The sequence below is a fragment of the Diorhabda carinulata genome, chromosome 6, assembly GCF_026250575.1.
Source record: "Diorhabda carinulata isolate Delta chromosome 6, icDioCari1.1, whole genome shotgun sequence".
NCBI lineage: Eukaryota > Metazoa > Arthropoda > Insecta > Coleoptera > Chrysomelidae > Diorhabda > Diorhabda carinulata.
In genome coordinates, this window is record NC_079465.1 from 17,535,007 (window position 1) to 17,558,279 (window position 23,273).

General features: G+C 33.5%; 2 protein-coding genes across 9 annotated transcripts in view; one reads left to right on the top strand and one right to left on the bottom strand.

Annotated features, from left to right (window-relative positions):
- Positions 1-23,273, bottom strand: part of LOC130895714 (complexin) — a 552,249-nt gene that overhangs the window by 85,567 nt on the left and 443,409 nt on the right. The window lies entirely within an intron of this gene.
- On the top strand, positions 1,276-2,100 carry LOC130895713 (uncharacterized). Its single transcript, XM_057803193.1, has 2 exons — positions 1,276-1,463; positions 1,632-2,100. The coding sequence occupies exons 1-2, from the start codon at positions 1,404-1,406 to the stop codon at positions 2,040-2,042; spliced, it is 471 nt and encodes a 156-aa protein (XP_057659176.1). The 5' UTR covers positions 1,276-1,403; the 3' UTR covers positions 2,043-2,100.

A 23,273-nucleotide genomic window follows, 5' to 3' on the forward strand; every position in this document is an offset into this window, starting at 1 on the left:
CTAGACTACATTCGACAGTGGCGTGCCGTGGAAATTTCAGTACTGAGCACATTATTGATAATGAAGAAGTTTTAATTTTTTTTTATAGATAAATTATAAAAATTTAAGTAAAATAAAACAAACACGTGAAAGAATTAATAAAATATCTCAAGAAATTAAAAAGTTATGGGACTTTGAAGTTGCGCTTGCAAGAATAATTTTATTACACGCGGCGCTCCATCGTGTGACGTCATTTGACCTAAACGACGCAGCACGTATTCGCTGAGTACGTACGAATGTATTGTTGTGTAGTTGCTTGCGCCGTTCGATTCGCAGTTTGTTTATTACCCGATGGCAGAAGTTAAAAAAAATGCCTACAAATATTGTATTGTTCCTATGTGTCAAAGCACAACAGTTAAAAATCCCAATATAGTTATTTTCCTAACAAGTGCGGAAAGTGATACTTTCCCGCACGCGACTGCAGTTGTCCCGAACGACGCGGAGCGGAGTTCGGGCAAGCGGTCAAGTGCGGGAAAGACACTTTACGCATGAGTTAGGAACATTATTTTTTCTACGACCGTATATACAAAAAAGTATACCAACCCATTTTTCTAAAATTATTTTATTCAAACAAACATAATAATATACAAAACTTTAACTAAAAACTACTAATTATTATAAATATTAATATTGAAAACACAATTTGTTGCATTCTGTAGACTAGTAAGAATTGCCGGTCCAGTGGAGTTATTTGGTTTCAACTGGAAGGTAGATGACGTCGATGAGGATGGCATCGGTTGCAGGTCGCATAAAGATGACGGTGACGGCAACGGTTTTAAGTCATTTGTAGTACAGAGAAACTTTTTACCATCGAATAGCGGGACCATAATGTATTAGATTCCAAAACCTTACTTAGGTCTGAAAAATACGCCAGAAATACCTCTTCCTTATAAGTTTTGGCCCCTTTCTCCTTACACCATGTAACAAAATGGTCGTATTGCTTCTCATACTTTAGTCTGGATTTGGCAGGTAACAGCTCGGAATTAGCTTCATTTGCAGCCTTCAAAACGGCTTCGGGAAGTTATTCGTCGGATGAATCCATTAATATTATTGTATCGGATTCGGTTTAATGTAGTTTAATTTAAAAGAAGATTGTACTTATTCGGTCACTTCCAAGACGTTTTGAACAACTTTGACGTTTTAGTAACAATTACACGCTTGGGTTGTCATAGCAACTGATATCAAACCTGTTTTGATATTTGTTTCTCCTTTGAAGAATGTCACTTTCCCGCACTAGTGCGGGAAAGTGACACTTTCAAAACTAAAATGCGTGCGGGAAAGTGGGTTAAAACGCACGGTCGTAGAAAAAATATTTTTTTCGTGTACCAAATAATATAACAACAAGGAAAAAGTGGTGCAAAGTAATGAAGCGTGATTCAATTGGCCCTAAAAGCACTAAATATGTGTGTGAAGATCATTTTGATGTAAGTAACTATTAATAATAGGTGCCTATTTCTGATCGATATACCTATTGAATCGTAAGTAGGTCCGGAATAACTTATTCAGTAAAAATAACTATATATTTTATATAAATATATTTGTTATTTACTTCATATGTATGTAAGTACTGTGAATATCGAATTTATTTACAGGTTGAAAATGATACTGAAAATTTAGTTAAACATCGACTAGTTGGGGAAACAATGAAGTTAAAAGCCAACATATGTCCTCATAAATTTGACTGTCAAAAGGTGGTGAAACCTCAAAAAGAACGAGTAGCGTATGAAAAAAGACGTCGAATTGAATTTTATGAAAATCTATTAACAAAAGAAGTACCGTCGACTTCAAGTCAATCATCTTCGTTTCAATCTTTTGAAATGATTGTGTGTGATGAAATGGAGTTAGATGAAATAGAGGATCCGCTACCAGAGAGCATTATTTTTACAGAATCAGATAATCATCCCAATAAAAAAAAGAAACAAAAGAGTTCAAGTAAATATGAAAACGTCACAGAAAAATCAAGCAGTGCAAACAATTACAAGAAGGAACAGTGTGAAAAATAGAGGAAATAAATACTTCCAAATTGTTTATGAATCTCCTCAGCACTCTCCATCGAGAATATCGATATCTTCTCTAAGCAGTTCCCAATCAAAAGCATCAATATTTTCACTGAACAGTACAAGTTCAGCTAGCTCCTTCTCAAACACAATCAAGCCTCAATATTGCAATGATGCCATAAACAAAATAACTAAAAACGTTATTTTTTATATGGGGTTGCCACAAGAGATTTTTTTTCTCACGAAAGTGTTGCTAGTCCAGTAAGAGATATTTTAATATCATTGAAGAAAATTCGTTTAGACGATTCCTATGTGCGTCTGGCTATAGATTTTGATATTTCTAAAAGCTGAGTAAGTAAAATATTCAATAAAACTGTTTCCTTAATAACTGACCGAATGAAACAGTTAATATATTTTCTACCTATCGAAGAAATTCGTGAAAAGTTACCGATATCTTTTAGAAAGAGATATTCAACTACAGTGAGTATTTTGGACTGTTTTGAAATAAGAATCGAAAAACCTTCAAACGACTGTACGTAAATAAACACGAACGAAGCAAGAACCCTAGCGCAACTCGGAAACTAATACTTGAATGATTCGTAGTTCGGTGATATTGAATAGGTCAAATGACGTCACAGGCGAATCAGAAACCACAGACGTTCCGTACTAAAATACGTAAACTTCAATAATTTATTTCTAAGTCATTTATAGATGGATTTCAAAAATTTTTTCAGTGATTAATTACTTTTGATCTATATTTTAATAGCATCACGTTAAATATAGTATTAACAACATCATGAAACTTCTCCATTATATACATATTCCAATGATCAGTTTTTCAGTTTTTCATAATGTGAACCAAGTCGTTCTAATAACGAACGAAGAAATCACGTTGCGAGGATGGTCCCAAAAGTACCTAGCTTGACCTCGAGATGGCATGTGTTTCAAGTTTGCAGGCGCCAAGTTGTTCAGTATTTGATTGGCAGCCATCAATTTTAGTGAATTTATAAGCATGGAAAAAATTGGTCATCCATATGCGATACTTTTATTTGAAAGGCATTAGCCTTACCAATATGAATACTGAACTAGATTCGACTGTGAGTAAGACTGCTATGAGTAAAATATTGGGTAGCAGAGGCCATACGATATGCGAGCACAAGCATCGCAGTGGTAGATCAAATGAGGTAACGACTTCAGAAATGTTGAATAATATCCACAAAGCGGCACTGGATGATATTTTAATTTGAATTATTTATGACCTTTTCAGTATTACTTATACTAATTTTTCGACTTTGTGGAGCAAAATAAAGCAAATCAACGATAATTTACTTAAAATACAAAAAAAATTCAGTGACTCATAGAACCAAACGTTCCGTTTATCGAGACTAGTAATTAACGCGATGTTGCCAAATTTCAAAATTTCTCTGAAATGTTCGTTAAATAAAAAAAATCGTGGTAGTCAAACTTTTGCATATCATTTCCGTTATTTTTTCATAAATCTGCAGTACAAATGAAAATTTCCAAGAAAATTTATTGAAATAGAAATTTTTTTTCGATTTCTTGAGTAAAAAAACAAAATTCCCTTAAAATAAAACAATTTCAGTACTCGTAGAACCAACGCTCCGTTTATCAAGACTAGTAATTAACGCGATGTTGCCAGATTTCAAAATTTCTCTGAAATTTTCGTTAATCTAAAGAAATCGTGGTACTCAAACTTTTGTGTGAAAGTGCAGGATCTAGCAGACATTACGGTATATCGGATATTAACTGAAAATTTGGGCATAAGAAAGCTATGCGCAAGATTGGTGAAGCGTTTGCTCACAGTGAGGCATCACTCCATACCTGAAACAAAAGAACAAACAAAACAATGGACTCAAAAGGGAAAACCGGCACCAAAGAAGGCAAAGACCGTTCCATCTGCAGCATGATCATAGCGTCGGTTTTTTGGGATGGGCGAGGAATAATTGACTATCTTGAAAAAGGAAAAACTATCAACGGCGAGTATTATGTGAACTTATTGCAAAAACGGCCGCATTTGGCTAAGAAGAAAGTATGATTTCACCAAGACAATGCACCAGATCACACATCTTTTATTGGAATGGCCAAAATTGATGAATTCAAATTTGAATTGCTACCTCATGCACCCTGTTCGCCAGATTTAGCCCCATCGGACTTGACAAAATGGCTCGGTAGTTGAAGATTTTCCAAAAAAGAAGGCAGTTAATGACTATTTTAAATAGCTTGACGATTCTTGTTATAAAAGGGTATCGAAGTTATTGAACATGCTGGGAAAAATAAACATATTTTTTTCCAACCTTTCTTTGATCCATTTTATATTTTCGCCATACAAGAAATATGACAGTAATCTTTCGCTCTAGCTTCTTCTAACTCCCAATTGCCAATCAACAGAGTATTTTCGTAATTTCTCCACCCCTACCTAGGATTACTTTTGCTGTGAAACATTGGAACACCGGCTATAAAATATATTTTACGTATAAATAGAGGAACTAATCGCATGTGTAGATATCGTCGGTATTGCAAGTTTTCTGCGGATTCCCTTCAACCTGGTGAATCGGTTCTCCAGTCAAATGCCCGACGATAGGGAATAATATAGCCGCAACTGTACCCATCCACCCCATATTGAATTTAAAATAAACAAAAAAAACACAAAATTCCAAAAAACCAAAAAAAAAACAAAAATAAACAAACCGAGAAGAGCCGTTTCTACTCACAAGTTCCACTTCGTTTTCTTCGGTCAATATCCTGTGTTAGAAATAGTAAGGTGAACACATCCCAACGAAACCACAACCCCAGTCCTACAGAGGAATTATTCCTATATTAGGGCCAACTTAAACCATATTCCTTACAAAAATCCTCGTTATCCTACCGAACTTTAACCAACGAATCTCTCTCTCTCTCTCTCTCTCTCTCTCTGTATGTGTAGAAATAGTGATGACCTTTCTGAGGATAAGATTGAAATAGAGGACTAGGCTCTAATAGGAATTCTGACACTGACTGAAAGACGAATTATTCAATGCTTCATCCTCTGGTACTCGCTATGTTTCTTTGATCAGTCGCGAATATTCAAATTTTTGTTGAGATGTTTGAAAACCGTGGATGAACAGGTGTTGGGTTTTAGCCGTCATGTCCTTTTCATATGTATATACTTCTACAGTCATTGTCATTGAATAGGTATTATACATAATTGCTAGTTATTGTTTAGGAAATGTGATAAATTAATCATTTTAGCCGAATATTATTCATAATAACGAGCCAAATTTAGCCAAAGTAATAAATTCGGTTGCTATCGGTGTCTGATGATGACAGTTCAAATGCAAAAACATTGCACATAACTATACTTATTTCAAGTAGAGGAAAAAATAGTCAGTTGTTTACAAATGATCTATATTTGTTATTAATTCTAAAAGGAGAAGAATATTTCTAAGATAACACCTGAGTAATAACAGTGGATGGCAAGGTCGTCAAATTGAAACATAAGGAAAACTGATAATTACGCTAGAACACGGAAATGATCCCATTATGTATCATGCTAATTTAGCATCAAAAGTTTGTCTGAGAGATATAGTGTGGAGAAACATAGCGATGAGCTCACAGAACAAGACCAGAATCCATAAAACGTGTGTGAGACTTATTTTTACATATGCCTCAGAAACTAGAGCCGAGACATCTACAACAAAAAGAATAATGAGAATCACACAGATGTAAATACTGCGAACCATCAAGGGAGTCACCCTCAGGGACCGAATAAGGAGTGATGACATAAGAGAAGAATTGGGCTTACAGGTTGTGGTGAGATGGGTTAGGGCACGAAAAAGATTCTGGAGGGATCACGTAAAAAGATTGCCAGAAGACAGATGGGCAAAGTGGGCTAAAACTCAGAGACACAACACATGCAGACCCGTAGGCAGACCACCAAAAAGGTGGAGTTCAGGTTTTCAGGAAGATCCAGGAAGAGGACCAAACGTACAGGATTAAACAGAACCTGGTCCTATTGAAAGAGGAAGAAGAATAAGAAGAAGCTCATTTAGACTACAATTTCCAAAAAAGACTGTCATATTATTATTGCACACAATGGTGGTGGAAGAGAAAATTGAAATATAAACATGTAACTCCAGAGCTCCTCATAGTAAATTTGAATCTGTGTGAATCATGTCAAAAAAACAAGGCTTTGTTGTAAAACCGATTATAAGTAACGAGCTCAAACGCTAAAATTGATTTTATTCCATACATTTGGATCACATTGTAAATATTCTCCGATAGAGAAGAATACAAGAAACGTGAAATGTTGGGCACCTTGGCTGATATTTCAGCCTTATTCTACAGTTCTTATTGCACTCTTTCAATTGTCTTCGGTCTGCTTACCACGAGTTTAGCCCTTCACACGGTTGTGAATTGTAAAATGGACATATATCACGAAGAATCATGAACAGAAGAACAAAGTATGCAACTTCTATGACTAATGCATCTTCATTAACTGTTCAATGATGTTAGCACTATATGACGGTCTGATGTCTGAGACGAAAACTACACGACGTCGACTATACTGATAAATTCGTTGGGTATTAATTGACAGTTTCTAATTTCATATACTTGACCAAATCAAGTGTTAATTGAACTATTATAGCAAGGGCAAAACTCAATGACAAACTGAGCCACTTTTTTGCGATTACCATCTCACTCGATGGTACCCTACTATTGATCAATGGATGCTTTTTCTCTCAAAACTGTTTATTTCGAAATAGGAGATGTTTATCCTGATTAACATAAAAGCTTGTATTTCAGCTTTTTCAGTTTCTTTTTTATTTATATTTTATTCCTTACTCATTTGAAATTCATAGCATCTGAGACTTTTGAGGAACCTGTATATAATTAACAATTACTACTTCATTTACAAACATAGTATTAAGAATGCTAGAACATAAATTGGGGAAATTGAAAGAGAGTAACGTTTAAAAATGTACTTTGATACGAAAACATTAATTTTTCTCTACTTTAATTACACTGAAACACTCCACGCGGTACCAATTACTTAGATCTTATTCCAGACAAATAATTAATAGACTAAGAACATCTCGTGAAGTATCTCGATTATTTTTATCTTGATAATTCTTCAAATAAATTAACGTATCACTAAATAGAAAGAATAAATGAGAAATGCAATAAATATTATTGTTGGATGTAGCATGGTGCTCTTTTCATTTTCTCGTTTTTAAAACTCATTGTAAATAATTTTGTAATCACAAACAGTCGACAATATTTAATTAATATAAACGGTTAGCACATTTCTTAGCCAAGAAGGCTCCTCCAACACATATCAATAATTTTTACAACTAGCTGGCCCTGCAGACTTCGTATTGCTTCAATCGATAAATAAAAGATCTAAACTTTCGTATGAAATAAACTTCAAACAAACAAAATGTATCTTTTTCTCACTAAAATAAATTAAAAGATTGATTACACATGATGTTGTTAGTTACAGAAGAGAATTTTCCTGAAATACTGGCTATTTATAAGGTTTCAATTTGATATAAACAGACACACAGTTATGATAATATTAATTAGTATGTTAATCAATTTAAGTCTTTTGAAGACGCGACCTATAATTGTTTATGCGCGAAACAAGGTAATTCCAAGTTGATTCCGCAAACTTCCAACGGTTTGCCTTGCGATTTATTTATAGTTATCGCAATTGCCATACGTACCGGAAATTGTTAGCGTTTAAAATCTAATGATATACGCGGGATCAAAACATCTTCTCCTTTGTATTATCCCTTTATGATTGTTGCCTCAATGATGTTATCCATCACCTTTTTCACAGCCAGTCTTGTTCTATTGCACAGTCGAAGTTGATTAATGTTGATGAGACGAAGAAGGAAATAAATATAATTGTTGTTGAGCTGGATGAGCTGAATAATGGATCGCTGAATCTATTTACTTGCAGTAAGCTGTTCCGAGATAAATTATCCAGAACTTCATTGCTGTTTTATTCAGCACATATTGCTTGTTCCTTTTTGAGGTTTTTCAATGTTTCTGTTCATGATAAAGCTACATGGTCCAGGTGATCCATTTTAATAGGCGGTTTTTTCAACTCCCTACTAATTTTTCCCAAAATAGCCTCATTCTTGGTTAACTGTCTTTTCGACCCTCGACGTCCCGAATTATTTTCTCCGGCATCATTTTATGATCATAATGATGCTGGTAGTGATGATGAAACTAAAGATGTTGTAACTTGGAATATTGCTGAAGATGCAGGAGATGGTGGAGGCATCAATGATTGCGTTTACTCAGATGTTCAGAACAGTGTCGACTGATTTGAAGGAAACCAACTGTCAGAAAATTCTGAATTGTCGCATTGAGATCGTCGCCAATATTCCTCGTCCACCCAGTCAACTATGGTTGCACTATATCTAGGAAAACTCGCTGAATAAGCTTCTATTTTGAGTCTGTGATGTGACAGAAATCTGTGGGTAACGTGATAAATCCGGTCGAGGTGTCCACTGCTACTTTATTATTTCCAATGTCTAACAATGTCTTCGCAAACACGTTTGCAAGTTTCATCTTGTTGTAAAAATACTCTCACAAAAATAGAAGGATGCACTTTTTGCCTAAGGTCAAATGATAAATATTATGGTTGCGTTCAGAGATATTTCGAGAGTTGACATTGAGCATATGATTTCTTAAGAATCTATATAAGAAATATTGTGTACAGAAATTTGTTTTGTATACATTTTGGTTTGAATATTGACAGTAAACAATTTTGGGTACGCTATTGAGACGCAAATAAAAATTTTTAAATTGTATTTAAGAAATGGTAACTTTTTTATTAAAAACATTTTTTGAGGTATTTTTAAATTATTAATGGGTATTGAGTGTCACTTAGTTTTACAAGACTCAATCTCGTCGCAGCTATTATGATCCGGTACAACCGATAATCATCTAACTCTTTGGGATAGTTTGCTTTCAAGTACCTACATCTACCAAAATATCTAAGTGCATTTATTCAAAATCTCATTTTGCAATGGTATGATTCACATTTAAACATCACTAGTTTGTCTTGCTGGTTAATTATTAGATTCCTTGACTATTCATTTCGAAAATATGTAAGTTTCACAAACATTTTCTCATTCATTTTTTTTAATTCAGTCAGGATGCTGCTACCTTTCAGCGAGACGTTGACTATCTTATCAAGGGGTTTTTTAACGACAATTAGAAAAATTTTTGTTGTTCCTTAAGAGGCTAGACAATATAGTTCCCCAGATTTTGAACTGCAATTATTGTGGTTGGTTATCCAAAATTCTAAATTGGAGTCAACAATTTTTTTATGTGAATACCCTTGTACCAAACGAGATATATATTAGCGGAGGGTAATGTCATCCACTTTGGTGCAAAAGAGTAAATCATTTTGGTAGTAATAGAAAATGAAATATTATAAGTTTGCAAAATATCTCAATATTCTAAAAGCTAAAGCTAAATTATAAGCACTCCATCGAAAATTTTAAATAAGAAAGTGGGTCGTGTGGCATTTTGTTGGAGAGGGATTTTAGTCCTCTGTTCAGCAATATAGACTTTTTTTGAGTTTGTATTGCTCACTTATAACAAAGGTTCAAATGGTTTGGAGACGCTTCGTATTTCCAAGACATGTAGCGGCTAATTTTTTAATAATAAAAAGCCGAAAGAATGCTACTCGAAAGGAATTTTTCAGTTTCTTTTTTAATTATATTTTATTCCTCACTCATTTGAAGTTAATAGCTTCTGAGACTTTTGAGGAACCTGTATATAATTAATAATTACTACTTCATTTACAAACATAGTATTAAGAATGGTAGAATATAAATTGAGAAAATTGAAAGAGAGTAACGTTTAAAAATGTACTTTGATGCGAAAACATTAATTTTTCTCTCCTTTAATTACATTAAAACATTCCACGCGGTTCCAATTACTTAGATCATATTCCAGACAAATAATAATTAATAGACTAAGAACATTTTGTGAAGTATCTCGATTATTTTCATCTTGATAATTCTTCAAATAAATTACCGTTTCACTAAATAGAAAGAATAAATGAAAAACATACAATAAGTTTGTATTGCTCACTTATAACAAAGGTTCAAATGGTTTGGAACGCTTTGTATTTCCAAGACATGTATCGGCTAATTTTTCAAAAATAAAAAGCCGAGAGACTCATATTCTGCTCAGAAGATCTCCAGTTTGAATCCTTCGAAGAGGCAATAGCGCGGAAAATATTACAAAGCCACACAAAATTTTGAAGTGATTTCTACAACTCTCAAATAATATTCGGGTAAATACTTACATTTTTCTTCTATCTATGGCATGATGCGATTGAATCCTTACCTGTAACAAAAGTTATTTATCGAATAAAAAGAGTTTTTTTTGGTTTAGTACATGCGACAAATTTCAGGTAATCAATAAAATTGATGTATGTCATCCTACATACGAATCAAAAAATTAAAGTCTCATTAGTTTGATCTATTTCTTAAAAATAAACTATCAAGATATTATCTCCCATCACACTATTTTTTATATGCAGTAAGAGCTGGAGAAAGTTGTGAAAATAATTTCACATATTCTTCTTTACTCTAATTTCAGGACGAATATCTAATTGTATGTCGAAATGAAAATAGATTTTTGTCAAGCAATTTTTCACGCTGATTTTAAAAAAGCAATTTGTTTTTCTCTACCAAGTTTGGTTAACTCACAAATCGATATTTTCTATCAGGAGTATCCATTCCCGGCCACTAAATAATCAGATACACTGCGGTGATTAAGCGTGTACAACGCTTAAAGCACAAATACCCAATAAACGATTCGAAATGGAAATGCTTTGCCCATTCCAACTTAAAACTTGGAGATCAAGACAAATCATAAGCTTCCCATAGAGTGTGTCGTTCTTGTATAGAAGATTTTTGTCTTTGGAAGGCAACAAAACAGGAGCAAATGCCTTTTGGAATCCATATGGTATGACGAGAACCACAGAATCATGTGAACCACTGCTAGGCCAGTGAATACAGTACTAAAAATAAAAAAAGAGTTGTTTACCAGAGCATTTACTCAGCAATACGATCTGTGCCACAAGATGTACCTTCTGTCTGTTTTACTAATCTTAGATGCCATATCAATGGTCGCTACTACTTAAAGCAGGCAGGAAGGCCGCGTCATCCATATATCCACATTTATACAATTTGTCCAGTAATATCAATTTTTTCAAGGAGATCAGCTTTTGATAGCTTTTAGTGATGCACAAGACTAGAAAACTCATGTACTCAACGGTTCACAACCCCTCACTCTTACAACTTTGACTTGAACAGATTTGAATTATTTCTAACAATTTCATATTAATTATAAAGAAACTGGAATGGATATAGAAATAAAATATCCCACACTTTCCAAATAAAAAGGAAATATTCAATCGTCTAAACATTTATTTACGATTAAAGAGGCACTTTAGCTGTTAAATGTATAAAAAACTTGGAGCTTATTGATAAAACGTGTCGCTTCATTTTTAAAGCAAAATCAATTTGCTACTTTGTCACTTGAAAGTCGAAAAGGCTTTGAACGGGTTGGAAAATAAGTCGATTATCCTCTGGAAAATTCAGCTTATTGGTTCCAGCTACGAAAGTCCTCGTAAAATTATACGCAAAAGAAAATTTCAAAAGAAAAGTTTTTTATTCGAATCGGAAATATAGCTGAGTGATGTGGTAAAAATGTAGAATACGTATGTAAAATAATATATTGCGAAAATTATACAAGGTATATGGCGGTTAAATAACAAGATCAATAGTGTATCAGTGTAAATGCGTATTTGCCAACAACAATCAACTATTACTGTTAATACAAAATGCAAAATATCCAAATTAGTCTAATACTCGAAGACCTCAATTCTCGTACTCTGGAATGGGGATTCGAGGAACCATAAGAGATTGGAAAGTCCTGGACGAATGCTATATCAGTAACCATGAATACATAATTTTCTCTATTGACAATTCAAAGCAAAAATGCGAACATCAGCGCGTTCCTAGGTGGAAACTAGCAAAGCTGGATAAGAAACAAATTGAAAACAATATCCAAAAAGAGAAAGAAGCTTTAGAGAAGATAAAGATAGTAGAAGACGCAAAGCAGCTAGTAGAGGCAACCAAAAACACATGCGTAAACTCTGAGAGGATATTGCCAATGATCATGAAGGAAAACGTAAAGAGAAAACAGAAGTCAGAAAGTAGTAGATGATCAAGTGATTAGGCATCTCACTATAGCCATTAAAAAAAGTAAAACAACGAAAGTGTTGATTACTGACTAGGGTAGAAAATTGTACTAAACTTAGACGCTCTTGTTGACGGTATACCGTTATTTACAAAAGAAGAGCTACTAACAGCAGTGCGCTCTATGAACAACCAGAGAGCGCCGAAGCCAGATAATATTCCCCCAGAAATTCTCAAAATTGTGGCGGAAATAGTTCCCACATAACTTTCTCAAAAAGATAAAAAAGGCAGAAACTAGTTCTTATAGCCAAACCAGAAGCTATCCAATGCCATACGAATTATGAGAAGATGGCTCGATGACCATGGACTTTGGCTAACAATGGAAAAGATCGATATGATCTTATTACCAGGAAGCAGAGGGCAAAGTTTGATAATATCCAAACGATTAGAATCGAAGAGCTCTCCATCGAAACGAGAGAATTCATCGAATATTTAGAATCCACATTGAAAATGAGTTTTTGGGAACATATGCGGAAAGGAACAGATAAACCATCAACAATCAGACAATCGCTAAGCCGACTAATGAGAAATATCGTGGATTCGACTATCACCAAAAGTGTCAATCACAAATTCAATACAACTATACGGCACAGAGACTACCCAAATAGAAGTCCACCGCAAAAAAATAGCCAGGTTACAGCGCAGAGCCACTTTTAGAGTATCCAAGGTATACTGCTCAGTATCAGAACCAGCTATATCTAGCTAATCTTCACAGTAGATCTGCTAGCAGCTATCTAGAACAAAAGCCAGGAGTGTAAACGAAGGAACAGTCGTGAACTGTGAACTGTGAACCAATGAGTATAGATTATCGAGGTAGATAGACTGCGCGCCTCGTACCATGTGTCAAAGAATCGATAGTTTGCCGAAGAGATCACAGAACAGCGAATGAACAGAGCAAACGCAAATCAAGCGAAGAACAGCTATTCTGTAGAATGCTAACGCGAGTCCAGAATGGAAATTTCAAAGAAATTTATAGCTCAAAAAAGTAGGATTTTAGAGGGCAGTACAAGTGTAATACAGCCCCACACAACATTCGGACTCACAGGACCACTGATGGTACGAGTGCTCCTTTCCTCCTCTTGGGAATTAACAAGAAGTATATAATGTATCTTGTAACTGTGAGTAAATCATTATAGCCGTAGACTTTATTTGTATCAGTATTGTTTTCTATTTCGCCTAAAAAATTTTTGATATTAGAGTAACCGAATTTCACGTGAAAATTTGAAAAAATTCAACTGAAACTAAAATTTGCGAGGAATAACTGATTGAGAAGTGATTTTTTCATAAAAAAGTAACTACTATGATAAATAATGATCATAGAGAATCATAGAAAATAGAAAGAAAGGGATATTAACCTCTTTTAAATTTTCGTATTAGTAAAGCGAGTTCTCACTGAATCATCTCCTTATTTCAAATGTGTTGAAGTCATCAGGAGAAATCGTTCATATAAATTTAGTTCTATTAAGTATATTAAATGTTCGATTAGTGCCGAGAAACAAAATGATGTTTGTAACTACCTCTCTATTTGCCAGAGGGAATTATTGGAGACAAGTTATATCTTGTTGGAAAAGCAAGACGGCGTATTCTCAATCAGAATTAATTCTGCTCCAGACTGATAGAAGTACAGTATATCTAACATCTATCCATCTCTGTCGGTCTAACAGCGTCTAGGAAGTAATTGTATTTAGTTGGGATTTATCGTTGAATGCGTTTATGTAATAACGTTCTGGGGTTTCTATCGATTTTGCCTTTGGTTTCAACATTTAGTATATATTATGTAACATATTAATGACTATATACTTGATTGGATTAGATTAGTCAAACTTTATATTTTTTATTAAAAAATTATATTTCCCGATGAAAATTTAGTGCCAGAATTACCGATTCTGGAATCTTGATGATTTAAAAATTACAGATTATAAGAGTATAAAGTTTGACATTTGTAATGGTAAACATACTCAGAACGTGTCATAGGCGTGCTAATTGAGTTGTTTACAATTACTTAAAACATTCATCTTGGTCAAGAATTGAATCGCGAACATTCAAATGCGTTTTAGAAGTACATCAATCGGATTGGAGAAAACGCTTCGACAATTGGTTCAAACACAGGCAAAAGTGTATAGATCTTAATGGATATTATTTTGAAAACCAATATAGTCATGTCCAATTACAAATATTTGATTTTATTTATATATGAAGTTAATTAAAGTGTGTTTTTTCACTGATTGAATGCGGTGTCTGCTCCTTCACTAGCGGCTTCACTAATCACTGTCGGTCGAGCGTTGTGGTCAGCTTCTTCATTTCCTCATAGACCATTATGGGAGCTCCATATTTGTGCCTTAAACAGGTATAATGAGATCACCAGAATTTGCTTTTAATTGATTTCATGAGGTTTTTGCCACTTTGGTTTTATTTTTTGACCTGCAATATGTGCTGCTTTCTGTTGAGTTTTTTTCTCAAAACTCATTCCAAGAAAATTTGAGTTATTAAGTTTTAGTTTGTAACATGCCATTCGGCTTGTTATGGTTGTCTTCCAAACATTCTTTCCATATCCAATATTTATTTATTCACGTATTGTGGCACAATATTTACTTCTGATTTATTTACTTTAACATTCCAGGTTTTGAAGAAATTAATTTCTTTTCGATATTCCACTCCATTCGAGAAAATTAATAAAACCTCGGAATGTATCTACCTACCTACACTCAAGTGTTTAAATCAAAGTCAATTTCAGTTAATTTGTAATAATATTATTACGAGGATGTATTGATATCTGGTTAGCCTAGACCAGTTCCATGCATAAACAAAATATAGCGTTACCATAGCAACGAACAATAACTTATTAGAAGTGTCAGTGTAAAGTTTGTCGTCAAAAAAGTAAACCAGAGTTACGCAATAAATTAAAAGAAAAAAAATGTCCACCGAAATTGTCAAAATCGAGAAATTTGAGTATTGAGCCATCATCAAGTACCTGTATTTAAAAGGGTTAAGAGGTAAGCAAAATTACAAAGATATGCTTAATACCCATGGTGATCAATGTCCTCCGTATGCGACCATGAAAAATTGAACTCCAAGCTTTAAAAGAGGTAAATTTTCCATTGAAGGTGATTACCGATCGGGAAGGCGAGTTTCTCTGTCAGTCCCCCAAAATATCAATGCAGTTCATGACATGATTTTATCAGACCGTCGAATTGGGCTAAAACGGATATCTGAAGTACTAAATATTTCATACGAACGCGGTCATCGTATAGTTTACATCAATTTGAATATGAGAAAAATTGCTGCGAAATGGATCCCCAAATGTTTGAATGGTGACCAAAAGCGTGCAAGGGTAGAAGCTTCGCATTGGATCTGTGCTCGATTTGAAAACGATGTAGACTTCTTAAGCCAAATTCTTGCTATGGATGAGACTTGGGTACATTTCTACGATTCAGAAACAAAGCAACAATCGATGGAATGGCGACACTCTGGTTCTCCAAGACCTATGAAGTTATATGTCCAAAAATCTGGAGCCATGGAGTAATGATGATCGATTTTTTGGATAAGGGTAGAACAATAACTGGAGATTATTATTCGACATTACTGATGACTCGACGGAAAAAAAATTAAAGAGAAAAGACGCGGTGTTTTGTTTTTGCAGGACAACGCCCCTGCATACAAATCTCATGTTGCCATGCAAAAACTCGTGATTTAGGCTTTGAATTACTAGAACACCCTCCTTATTCACCAGATTTGGCTCCGATCGACTATTATCTTTTTCCTCAACTGAAAAAGTTTCAAAGGTCGTACATTTTCTTCCAACGAGGAGGTAATAAAAGTTGTAGAGGTCTGGTTTGCAGAGCAAGGAGACACATTTGTGTATCAAATTAAGAGGAGAATATGTTGAGAAATAAAATATTTTGACATTGAAATTTTGTGTGGTTCTATAGTAGGCTAAGAATTTTTCAATATATCCTCGTGTTTATATTCGCTAGTACGTTTTTCCCATATCTTTTGAACTTTGCTTTTTCATTATAGTGCTCACAAAAAGTTCCAATTGTTTTTATTGATTTCCTTATGTTTTAAGCAAATTTTGTATAATAGTTTCCGTATTTTCTATTTATTAGGAACAGAACAAATAAAATAGAACAAATTCCTAAAAAAATTTTAATTTAGTTTTTCATTCAAATATTTTCTTTCTACTCATTCCTTCTTTAGGAACTTCCATCTGTGTTTCCGTTTCCTTCCTTAACTAGATTCCCAGATGCTGGAGCTGTGGAATTTGTTGCTTGTGATGTGTGGTTGAATTCCTAGCCTGGCATCGGTAGAACTGCGAGAACAGAAAATAAAATGAGGAAGGAAACGGAAACATAGATGAGAAAAGTAAAGAGTTATTAGAATTGATTCTAATTTTGATTCTAGGGGTGTGAGATTGTGTTTCTTATAAAATAAAATGCATTTGCTTTTCTCAATTTAAAATTGTCAAAGTCCAGTCTTGGAGTTGTTTCTAAGTTTTTTTTTTTTTTATAATGAATGCTTGTTGTGAGAAATATCTTGATCTAACTCCAAGCAGTACTTTAGTCCATTGCAATATTTGGATTGAATTGAACAAAACATCAACTACAACCTCTTTTATTCAAAACTTTTCAAGACCCTTATTACAAATAGTCTTCAATTTGTGAGCAAATAAAAATTTGTAGTCGACTCATGGCATGAAATTTGATACAGGGATCTTAATGTTGATTATGAATAACATATATATTTTTTGAAAATATCTGAGGAATACTTAATTTGATAATTAGTTTTAAATCAAGCAGGACTCTGGAAACTGAAAATTTTTATTTTTCACAATAGTCGGTTCCCCTATCCGAGGACGTAATATTTAAATTTTCTCTCGCAGATTTTGTGTAGGGTTGAACATGATTACGAAGAAGTATTGACGGAAAATATATTTAATTGAGTTGGGGTGATTTTAATGACCAAACAATTTTAGTCCACATAAGAAATAGAGTTAATGGATAGGCAAAAATCATACATCTCACCTTATCAAAACTTTCCTAAATAGACCCAAAAATTTCGTTTCAACTACATTTGAAATTAATATAATATCGTCCTCCATCTCATGATCTAAATACAAACTAATAATGATTCATGTAATAAAATTCAAACAATAGTAGATTCATGAATGGAAAAAATTTAATTCTTCTTGCAATTGGGAACATTGTACTTTTTTTTCTTTTTTCGCTACATAGAAATAACTGTGGACTTATATTTGACGTGAAGTCCTATAAACATTCTAAGCTGGTATAAGATATGTGACAAGCTACACTGGTTGAACAGCTGTCTAAAATACTTTTAAACCTTTCGGAATTCTTGGGGTCGGATTTGGTTAGATTGTTTAGAGATCGATGTTGTAGATTGTTTCAACGTGTCTTTTAAGATGAGGTTAGGATATTCGGTTTAATAGAAAGTGTGTAGAAATCGAAGAATGGTATTTCATGAAATGGATAAAGTTTATTGAATAGGATATACAGAGTTGAAAGAAAACATTGCAGTTTTTATATAACTAAGAGAAGGAACGTTTCTAATTGTTTTATTTATAATGAAACTTGGTTCAGAAATTTACAGCTCCAAAGAGTGAACACTTATAATTCTGTGGATAAATATGAGCTCAAAACTGTTTGAATTAATTTAGGTTATTCATTTTCAAATTTGAGTGGCAAAAGATATTATTTCATGTTTAATTGAATGATTACTCACAATTTTTCTTAAAAATTTATTAATATTGTTGAAATTGACCTCACTTAGTACAAAATAACAAAAAAACCCGTGGACTAAAAAATTTCTGTCTCTTCAATAAGTAAATTAACTTCAATAGAAAACTTTTGACTTTTATATATCATCTGCAACAGTCTTTTGAAGAACTTCTAACTAAATTTGAAGGGCTTTCTGGTATTGTGTAAGTTTTCCTTTGAGAACATCAATATTTTCAATTCCTGGCTTCTGAAGGTCGTGGATTCGCCATGATTCCCTACAAATTTTCTGTTGAGATCCGGAGTAAAGGATCACCAATCGAACATGTTGATTCCAAAATCCCTTATCGATTGTTTAGTAGAGAGTGTTGTAGAAATCGGCGCGTCTGAAAAAGTATTTTTTTGCTTTTCTTCCAAGAAATGTAATAAACGGCAATAAAAACTCTTCCTATTTTAGTACATAACAGTATTCTCTTGCCGCAAATGAATGCTGTTATGGTACACATCCAGAAATTGTTTTTTTTTTAATATTTGACTTGTTGGAGCACGTCAAAAACAATTTTTCCAAACATTTGACTGTTGGTACAAATCTAGACCGTGTTCGTTAGTACTTGCCTTGTTCGAAGACATCCGAAATAAGATTTTGAATATTTCACTTATTAGAACACAGCCAGAATGTGTTTTTGAATATTTGACGTGCTGGAGTACATCCAAAAATCGATTTATCTTCATTTGGCTTATTGGTACATCCAAAAAAAGTTTTCATGCATTTGGCATTTGGCACACGTCCAGAGCATGTTATGTAATAGTTGGCTCGTTTGAATACATCCAAAAAAATTTTTAAGCATTTTATTTATCAGGACACATCCAGAAATTATTTTTTTATTGTTTAACTTGTTGGTACACGCCCAGAAAGGTACAAAGACACAAAATCATGAAAATTGTCAAAAAACAGCAAAATAACTGCCAAATAAGTAAAAAATTCCATTGCAATCAATAAATTAAAGACAGACACAAAAAAGGATAAATAAAAGAAATAATTATAGGAAATCATACAAATTGCTTTAAAGTTGACAAAAATTAATAATGAGTACAAAAATATTTGTCTTTTCCCCTTTTCATTAAAATATGCCCACACTATGACTTTGCCATCCCAATGCGACCTTTTGACATTTTTTTTCTCTTTCAAGTCATCGCTGAAAATAACACTTGACCATGTTTGGCTATTTTGAATATGATTTGAATTTGATATGATACAGCGAAACTCCGCCGTCGTTGCAAATAATGTTATATAAGCTGTGGTTTTTGCATTACCCCAAAATATTTTAGTATTTTTGGTTTTATTATTTACTTTCCATACCATCCATATCTTACTTTAACATACAGGTAGAATACTACAACATAGAAATATCTAATAAATTGCCGCGAATAGATTTCAACAATTGTTTCTATTTGCAAGAATCTGTCAGAAGGTTTAGAATTATATTGGTTTCAATATAAAAAACTTTTTTATTCGGTTTTAACCAACAAGTGGTCGTGGCTGATAATGTGGAACGTTCCACATTAACCTCTCAATGAAGAATAATACCTGGTAGTTATGAGATGTGTTCTTTTGAAATTGAGAATTTGTTTGCGTTAGGGAAGTATTAAAAATTAGGACGGAAGCTTATTCTTAGCAAAGTTCTAGAAAAACAGTTGGTCAAACATTGCTTGGATATGGACCAGATTTTTGTGAATTGATACCGCAATATTGCTTTCCAGCTTGCAAGAAAAAATAATAATTCTAATTCTTTTACATTAATCAACAAATGAGCTGGCAAAGATTAATGGTGCAATTTCAGGAGAAGACATGAAGATGTTTTAAGCTTGAGAAAACTCACTTGAACATCTTATCGAGCTTTGGAATCTGATAAGAAATATGCAGTGGCTTCTTCAATATTTTGTTAAAGAAAATGAAGAGATCTAGCTTCACATCAGATAGACGTTAGTCACATCTGTTTTATGTATGAGGGTATCCGGGTTTTTTGTTCCACCGTTATTGATTTTCTCTCGGAAAAATTGTAGCGAAGCGTTGAAGAAAGGTACACCATCGGGAAAATCATTTGCTTTTCACTCATCAGGTTGGATCTAAACTAACATATTCAGTTCTATAACTTTCTTGAACACGTTCTACCAACTACTGGAAAATCTGTGCGTCTTATATTAAATGACCATCACAACCATATGAGAAATTTAGATGTGATAGCTACAAAACAAAATTTTGTTACCATATGCTTACCAGCCCTCACGTCACACAAGATTCAGTCGTTAGATAAAACAATAATGGACTCAATAAAATGTTCCATAGCGAGGAAATTCGTCAGTTTTTTAGAATAGACAACCATCCTTTTTGAAAAGGCCTATTTATAAGTACAAAGTGGGAAAAAGCTGTAAATGGTTTCAGAAAGACCGGCATCGTAGAGGTGTAGCTGCAATAGCAAGTAGAAAAATTCGAACAATTTTCTAATGTCCAGTGAAGAAAGTCTAACTCTCATTCAATTTTATCCAGTAAAATTCAACCACGATTCATCTTGCCTAAAAAAAAAGGAATCAGAGTGCGGAAATTCGGCAAAGCTGGAGTAATAATATCAACTTTCAATGAGGATAAATGATAGGAATCACTTTCGCTTGCTAAGATATCTAAATGTGGACATCAGGTGAAAAGAAAGTTTTACAAAGAAAAAAATAACCCTCCTGCAGTAAACTATGCAAGAGTTGGTCCTAGTGGAAAAAAATTGAAGCCTTAGGAATCTAAAACTGTAAAAACTACTCCTTTTCTGAAGAGGAAGTGATGAGGTTTCCTTAGCTGATACTTCTAGTGAGAACACATTCTGTCCAAGGAACCGTCTGATAATATTTTTTGGGCAGCCCTGTCTTCCCAAAACACGAAGGTTTGGATACAGTGTCTTTTAAATAGCCTTTGGTCTCCGGTGCACCAATAGGTGTCAAAAAAGATACCTATTTGTTCGCTTTATCAGAAAAATTAAGTTCCTCCTGTTTTGCGCTGATATCAGTTTCCTAAGAACTGAACTGATCCACCTCTTTAACAGTTTATTATGCCCTTATTGAGTCGTATTTGCCCTTCCCTTCTGGGGTACGTATGGTGCGACTCACTTTTAGCGAGTCCTCAAATTACTAAAGAGAGCTGTGAGATATTTACTCGGACTAAACATTAGGGCTCACTACAGGAACTCCTTTGAAAGTTAAAAATTCTGACTCTTCTTTCCTTATTTATGTTTGAATCCGTTTGTCTAATTCGTGAGCACGCTTCTCCAATTTTAGAAAGAAAGCACGGCTTTGCACGACCTTTACCTACCAACTTCACTTAGTTAAGGGCTCAAAAAATTGCACATTGCATCACTTGCCAATTGAACTCAAATCATCTTTTCCCGCATTCCGCAATAGTTTTGTTACTCATTTTGATTTTCTTCTGTATATTGAAAATTTTCATTAGTATCTTAATTTTTGTATTTTAGTTTTTACCAGGTTTTGTCCACAAATTGTGAAGCATCTCTCTCTCTCTCTCTCTCTCAACAGAACTATAATTCTATATAATCCTATCATTTTGTGGAGTTTCGATCAAAATGTTTTGTTCAATATATTCAATAACATTAGAAACAAAATATTTTGGTTTGTTTCAGCACATTCAAGCAGTGTTGATCCCTATCAATGAAAAAATTCCTTTAATTCATAAACTATTGGCAAAAAATAGAAGGATATTCCATAACAACAATTAGAAGAGAGCTGAGATAAAAATAGTCCTTAATTATATTTGACAATAAAGAATGCACATTGAGGTCAGACATGGTTTGTTTACATACAAAATTTGATGACTAGAAATCAACGGTCATTCAAAACTTCTTGATAATTCAATAACATGTTAACAGATCTTGAAACATTAATGTGCAATTGATTCATTTTTCATGAACTCTTCAATTTTATAAGGATAGTTTACATTATTTCACAGGATTATTTATTAAATACTAGCAATACGAGAGATTGATTTTGTAGAAAATTGGAGTTGTGGAACAGAAAAAATAAGCAAAAAAAAATCAAAATGTTTGTGAAAGTGATGAAAGTGATTGGAAAATAACATAAGCGTAATAATATGAAGTCAATCAACCAAGTTGATACAAAATTTCAAAAAAATGATCTCGACCTAAAACAAGCGATGACATCAGGAAAATATATTTGACTGAGCCTAAACAATTTGCTTTTATAAATAGGTATTATATAAAAAGTATGGAACTTTGCGTCTCTTGTCTATGGCCCACCACTGTAATAGTTAAACAGTTATAAAAGCACTTGGTTCTCATATCATCGACTCAAAAGTTCATATACAATTAATAAGCTTATTTAGTTAGAATTCCTGGTGAAAAAGGTTTCAAAGAAATGAACAGACCAATACACCAATATCATCTTCTTAACTGTAGCATCAGTATTTACCTGATTAGATTAGATCATAAATATCATAAATAGAGCTCTAGAATCACAAGGCGAATATCTAAAAGTTATAAGTGAATATAATAAATTTTAATTCCGAATCTAATTAAATAAGAGTTTGCAAGTATGTCATCATGATCATTATAGTCATTCGATCAACTAAATTTTCACAACAAATATAAAGAAAAACGATTAATATTCAATAGCCACACAGTATTGGATAAATTCAATTCAAGCGATCTCCAATCAACTAAACTAATCAAATACGTGACACTTCTGAATCAGACATCCATCGTTTCAGTTCGATCGTCATAAACACAATACCTACTTTAAAACGTCACGTGAGAGTGACATCCAGTCCATCAAGCTATTGTTTGTTAAGTGAATCCCATAGTGCAAGCAGATGTGACCGAGTTCCATTATCAATAAATAATAAAGAATCACTTTATGTAGAGGGATGTGTGGAAAAGCTTACTGAAGCTGACTGTGATATAAGTAACAGAATTTTGTTATGAAATTGAGGGATTATACTATTCGAATATTTTATATAATATCGAATTCAAGCCACAGAAAATAATCCGCCGGACATTTTTTAGTATACGAGGTCTGGCTGTTAACTAACGAGACTGGTTACGAAAAAGGGTTTTATTATAAAAATTATTCTACATTCTAATTCTCCTCTTCAATATAGTCCCCTTCCCTGGCCACATACCTCTCCATATGTTTTT